General features: G+C 34.5%; 1 protein-coding gene across 2 annotated transcripts; it reads left to right on the top strand.

Moving 5' to 3' along the window:
- Positions 1-767: 767 nt before the first annotated feature.
- LOC119987389 lies at positions 768-5,320 on the top strand. Of its 2 annotated transcripts, none has more exons than XM_038832284.1 (5): positions 768-1,203; positions 2,302-2,519; positions 3,275-3,800; positions 3,965-3,997; positions 4,502-5,320. In XM_038832284.1, exons 1-5 carry the CDS (start codon positions 1,131-1,133, stop codon positions 4,924-4,926), a joined length of 1,275 nt encoding a protein of 424 aa, XP_038688212.1. In that variant the 5' UTR covers positions 768-1,130; the 3' UTR covers positions 4,927-5,320. The 2 variants fall into 2 exon arrangements, with proteins under 2 accessions (XP_038688212.1, XP_038688211.1); XM_038832283.1 differs by having other exon boundaries at positions 2,302-2,624.
- Positions 5,321-6,944: the final 1,624 nt, after the last annotated feature.

The following is a 6,944-nucleotide window of genomic DNA, read 5'->3' as shown; positions in this document are numbered from 1 at the left end:
TCATATGATCCCATCATTGAGTCAGTTAGGGGATTGAGTGATGGTGAAGTACATGAAGATGATTTGCACAGTTTACATAGTGAAATTGAGAGTGATGTTAATGATATTGCGGGAGCAAATACTTTTTCTGTATACATTCCTCTTAAAGACATGGGGAATTACAACTGGGAAATTGACATCCTTTTTACAACCTGGTTCACAGATTGATACCCAGATAATTAAAGGAATTGAAGTAGAAAGATAGCCTACAGAGATTGATGCTAGAAAATCAAAAGACTTGACATGGCAACATTGATGGGCATAAAATCAAACCTGGTTCGTGTACCGCAGTTCAGAGAAGAGCCCTAATTGCCGTCAATCAAGTTGCACAGAAGAGGGAGGAACTCAATCGTTGCCCTAATATCATGATGTTGCTATTCTTTTTTAACGTGTAATTGTTTTAAAAAAATAATGACGTGTTTTCCTTTAAAAAAAATGACATGTAAACTGTGTAATGTATTTTCGATGCCGCATAAGCATTCTCCATTGAGAAACGGTCGGACAATTCAAAATCGGGACAGATTTATAATATTTTTGAAACATCAATGACATAATCAATAAATTTTATATTTGAAAGACAGAATCAATAAATTTAGGAAACATCAGGGACATAACCAATGATTTCGATTACAATATTAATTATTAAGGGATTACAATATTAATTATTAGGGGCCTTGTCCTGTTCCATCGTAATAAATAAAGTAAATAAATAAAGTAAACAAACAAAGACAGGCAGGGAAGGGAGAAAAACCCTAGAGTTTGGGGATTCTCCAACCAACACACAGCTCCGAGCCACCACTACCGTTTCTATGTCAAACGCTTCTCAGAGGACCAATAGCCGATCGAATCAATGACTAGGGCGAGAGAAGATACATGTTGATCTCTGTCAAAGTGAATAAGCTTGCTAAAATCCTCCTCTCGGCTTTGGATCCGTATGTCTTCCGCCAGCGGCACCCGATCAAGTAAAGAAAGTCCGAGCTCCAATATTAAGTTTAGCCGATTTTAATCATGTTGGGATGAAATGGGAGTCTCAATTCGGAGTGTTCAGGTTCTGATTAAGGGGAAGGGAAAATGAAGGGCAAATAGAGAAAATGAAGGGTGAATCGAAGAGTATGCGAAAGAGAGGAAGATGCTTGGCTTGGTTCAGCGTTTTAGAGAAAGAAGGTGATGGGTTGGGTCTAATTTGTCTTTTGATTAGGATTGAGCTAGCTCTTGTAATTTTTGGGTTTGGTTGCTTAATAATGGATTCTGATAGCCATTTTGTTTGATTTATATGTTTGCTAGAATGGGATTCATTGCTTGATTATTGGGTTCTAATTTGTCAATTTATTGTACTTCATTGTCAATCTTGCTATGTTTAATTACTTGAGTAATGTATTTAATTTCTGAATTATTTGGAGTTTCTATTGCTTTTGTTTTGCTTGGGCTTAGTTATCATTATTGGTCTCTGGGTATATATTTCATGTGTTTCGAAATGATTGAAGCATGGGCACACCTAATATTTCACGCATGCTACCATGGCTCATCATGAATTGCATTTGAATAATTATGTTCTGATATATATTTGTGCTTGTTATGGCTTGTTTCAGTGATAATTCGCTTTTCTTTTCTTCCACATTAAATTGGTATGCTCAATGTGGCCGAGTAAAAACATTTTTTTGATTTCGTTCAATTGCAAGTTAGCAACTGATGAGATGATTGAGGTTGATGTCATACATCTACTTGCCATTTTCTTTGTAATAAATTTAATCCGCATGGTCAGATTACACGATGCAGTGGTCAATACTTGTTGCTAATTTATTGCTTTGGATAAAGTCATCACTTAGCGTAGCTTAAGAAAAAACCTTTATGATGGTATGCCATAAATGGATTGTGTTGATAATTCTCCGTGGTGAGGACTCCCACTTTTTCTTCCTCGTGATCCCAGTTTCGACCATACTATTGATTCAAAAGAAGAAGCAGACTACAAAGAACTGCTTCATTATAGTTGTCAGGTTTGGGTGGGCAACGCCTCTGCCCTTTTAATATGATTTTACCTTTTTGGACAAAAAACATTGTCAGGTATGGGGCTTAGTTCCCAAGTTATGTCACCACTTGTGACGTCGCTGACTCTTCTGGTCTTTCTTGTTCAAGATTTTGGTTTTTGCATATAGTTAAAACTACCTGTGTAATACTTACTTTCCAGAGGAAATTTTCTTTCTGAGCCTATGTATTCCTTTTTCTAGCATGAAGTCACTTATATTCTTTTTGATGTTATTTCAGGAGTATATGGTCTGAAAACAGATATTCAGGATATCACAGAGCCAATAGATGATTTATCTCTAAACACACTCCTTGATGGAAGCTGCACGTATCCCAGATTAGGAAAAGACAAGGGGAAGAAAGCAGCAATACACACTGATAATATTATGCATTCTATTGGAAGAGCTTGCTCGATTCTTCAACTCTCAGGGTCGCACCAGTCCCAAGATTTTGCTGAGGTTGATAGCTTTTCTAATAAGAAAAATTCCCCATTCCTATCGAGCTCTGTAACAAATGGTGCTAATGTTGATTCTTGCATGGCAGATGTATCTTTGACTGACAAGGTTAGTAGTCGTGACACACGAACTGAGATAGGTAAAGACTTTAGAGAATGTCCAGAGTCCGTGTAAAATTGTGCATGGTTTGATCAATTTGCTTGATTTTATATAAATGAATGGAAAATGGAAAATGTAAATTACAACTAATTTCTCTTATGGATTCATTTAGCTGACTCCAAATTATGGGGGATTATAGTTTTGACGATGATGGTAACTAATTTATTAAGATAATAAATTTGGCTTTGATGATTATGATGATCATACTTACTAAAATAAGAAAAATGGCTACAATGATGATGATGATTATAATAGGAAATTTAATGCTCTTTAGAATTGTTGGAGATTGCCCATTCTCTAGGTTTGACAATATGATGGGCCCTTTTGAAAGATATGCTTGATCAGATGGAAATCTTAACATATACCTGAATGAGATCTTGACACCAAAATAAATTGTCTGTGGGATCATATTTGAGCAGGTATTTTGCCTGACTAAAATGGATTAATAGGCAGTAGTGGTGCACCTTTATTTTTGGCACTGAGGATTCCTCTAAAGTGCATCTCTCTGGACTTGTTTTATTCATGAACAATATTTTTCCCTGGTAAATCAATTCAATTCTAATGATGACTAATGATATGCTTTGCTGTGCTTTTCAAAGGTCGAGGACCGTTGTAACTTAGCTGAAGCTTCTATTAAGCTGCTTGATATTCCATTATGTAAACCTAAAGATGTTTTGAAACGTCTGGTGCTTCCTCCACCCAAGGATTTGGAGTCTTTGCTTCTGGATGCAACTAAGCCTGCTGTATCTTCTAGAAACACTCCAGATATGCGTTCACGCAAGCAAATGTCTCGTAGAGCTAGCTTGCCGCCATTTCCTTGGTCACATACTTTTAATGGTCATTGTAGAATCAATTCTGATGCTGCTAAATTATTAACAAGTAAGAGTACGTGCCAAGGAAGATGGGTAAGGATACAGAATTCTGCTAATTCTCTCAAGACTGGCACCAGTTGCCTTGCAAAGTTGGATTCATTAGTTTATGATGAAACTCTAGTTCCTTCAGAAGAGCAGAGGTTAGGTGTTAAAGAAAATAGCATGTCTCGATCTGTATCTCTGAGACTTTCTTGGGCCAAAATGGGATCATCATCACCTGCCACCTGTTCTAGATCTTCCTGTGCTTCTCGAGGTAGAAATTTTGTCGAACTTTTATTTTTGGAAAAATCAACTTATCTAATTTGTTTCCTGTATTGTTGGTGATGGAGGTGTTTTGGTGCTTGAATCTTTCTGATAGATTCACGGGTTTTTCAATATATCGCATTTAACAAGAGATTTATGATCTCAAATTTGCAGATTCTGGAGGTGAACTGAAGTATCAAGCAAATGGTAAGCTTTGCAGTTACTGGTACCTCTTATTTCAATTTAATTTGAATGACAGCCATCTGCTTTTTTATTTTTTATGTGTTATTTTGCAATGGCTCCATGCCCAAGACTCAGATGTTTGTAGAGGGGTGTCTTTCTCGCTTTTTTTTTTAAAAATTTTTTCCCGCTTGTGCTTTATGTGTTATGATGTGGGGATTGTTGGCTTAAGGATTCTGGATAAACAGGCTTGCCAAGCAAAGCCTTTGATTCTGTGGTCAAGTGGCATCTTTCATGCAGAAGGTCTTGGTTTCAGATCCAATGCATTTGATTTTGGTGTTCTAGCATCTTCTGCCGTTGAGCAAAGACCTTGGGTATGACTAAGATATAAAATTTAAAACAGAGCTTAGGGATTTTAGAATATTTGACTTATATTATGTCTTCTTATATCAGTGTTTCTTTGTGTTTTTTATTTTAGAATATTTCACTTATTTGTCTTCTTATATCAGTGTTTCTTTTTGTTTTTGACAGTTGAGCACTGTCCAGCTGTATTGGCTGCAGCTGAAACCTTGTATGAAATGGCAGCTAACACCTTGAGGCGAAACCAAGAAGGAATAGTTAGATGGATAAAGAAGCCTTCACAGAAGGTCGTGAAAGGTTGCAAGTCAAAATTGAGTGAGAAGGCTGAAGAAATATTTTCAGCAAGGATTGCGGTAATGAAATCTGATGATTTAGCTTCCTCAAAAAATGGTGCGGTTCAGATGATGCCTTCAAAAAGGACTAAGCTTGTGCACTCTGCAGTTGAGAATAAAAGTGAAATTGGATCGACCAAATATGCTAGAAAAAGACCAGCAAACTGGTTGACTCTCAGATCCAATAGATCATCACCCAACAAGTCAGTTAGGCATTTGATTGCAGAAACAAGCCATCCTGGTGCTGTCATTGTGAAGCAATGATGTGTGTTTCAATCAGCAGCAAAGATTTTGGACAAGGTCTGCAACAGTCGAAAGAAGTTTCGTAATATTTATGCAAATGAACAGGAAGGAGGAAGCAACAAGCACGAGTTATCAATGATGCTCGACACAAAGTCAAGAAAAACACACTAACATTTGTTGTTACTTGTTGATGTCACTGATGGCTTACCAACAAATGGTTGGTTTGTAAATATCTTGTTGTAGGGAAAGCAACGATGTTGTCAGTGAAAGTTTATGCTGTAAGGAGATTCATCTGGAAATGGAAAAACAGCATTTCCTTCTTGTAACTTTGAAGACAGTTACAGATTACAGCAGGAATTCTTCGCCTTGTGTAGAGTATTTTCAGAAGGCAATACAAATTTCAATTTGTTCCAACTGTGTCGATTCTTTTCGCTTCTTGGCTTACTCTCAAACTTGTTCTTACTGTGTTTGTTTCCTTTTTTTAACTTGAAATTGTTGAACTTGCCATGATCTCTGATTGAGGGACGAGTGAACAAAATGAGATGGGGTTTGCAAGTTTTGGTTTTTATCCTTCAAAGATAACAAAACAAAGATCTGCATCAGCTACTCAGCTTTGTAATCAATTCTATCGTTCATTTGTGGTGGTTTTTAGAAACCAAGGAATAGGTCTAGTAAAATATCATGCTCCGTGTAAGACTGGCAGTGTTTTAGTCTGCTTATGTACACATGTATATCTGTGCATACATGGGGAAAATCCTCTTCAAAGAAAATAAAAAGTCAGTTCAGATGCCTTCCATATGAACATGGATAAGACACATCATCTCTGTAGGTTTATATTTTATACTCTTTTTGTTTTTTAATTTACGAATGTCTATGAACAAGTTAGTAAGACACATTCTCTCGTTTCTTTTTCTTACGCCAATTACCATTAAAGGGCACAATTAAAAAAAAAAAGTTCCAATAAAGATAACTTAAAAATTTTTATTAATAGAGACACAATTCATTAAATTATTTATGTGACTTTTTTTATTTTATAAAATTTTAATGAATAGTGTTTTCATTTTAAAAAAAAAGTTCCAATAAAGATAACTTAAAAATTTTTATTAATGAAGACACAATTCATTAAATTATTTATGTGACTTTTTTTATTTTATAAAATTTTAATCAATAGTCTTTTCATTTTAGTTCTCCCACATTTTCTCAATGCATGACATCATCAATTTTGACTTTTTTTCTTTTATTAAATAAAACTTCAAAATGATTTATTTCTAAAAATACATGATGGATTTTGAAAAAAATTATATATTCTAAATCAACATGAAAATTTCTTTCAAATAAGATTCATCATCAATATATTCTAGGGTTGTCAATCGGTCGGTGTGGTCGGTTATTTGGTATATTCTTCCCTAGATCGAAAGTTCGGTTTTTTCATTAGTGAAAACCAATGACCGATCAGTTTTTGTAACAATGAAGTTATAACCGACCATTCCACTTTGGTCGGTTTTTCAGTTAATACCTCAATTTAGAAAGAAATTTAGAATAAGTAGATTCATAAAAAAATTTGCAATCAATACTTGAATAAGACTATTGAAATCGCAACATTCTATTCAATATCTCATTCCCGTATTAATATCAAATAATTAATGGTACAAATTGTAGAGTTATATATTTAATTATATATATATATAATATTAATATATACTTATTATCTAAATATATTAATATAAATCTCAAAGTTCGTGTCTATTAAGTCATAAGTAGTAAAGTAAATACTAATGACTAATCATTATATACTATATATTGTATATATATATTAAAAACTAATGACTAATCATTATATACTATAATATTTATTATGACGGCCAATCAGTTTTAACCGATCAGTTTTATAAAAATATTCAAAACCGACCAATTATTTCTGCTTTTTATTTAAAAAACCAATCGATCAGTTTTCGAAAAAGAAAAATAGTTAAACCGACCAAACGGTCGGCTTGGTTTGTCGGGTTTTTTTGACAACCCCTAATATATTCTGAGATGAA

This window comes from Tripterygium wilfordii, chromosome 20 (assembly GCF_013401445.1).
Source record: "Tripterygium wilfordii isolate XIE 37 chromosome 20, ASM1340144v1, whole genome shotgun sequence".
NCBI lineage: Eukaryota > Viridiplantae > Streptophyta > Magnoliopsida > Celastrales > Celastraceae > Tripterygium > Tripterygium wilfordii.
The sequence above is the reverse complement of the archived record's forward strand: the minus strand, read 5'-3'. Positions and strand labels throughout refer to the sequence as shown.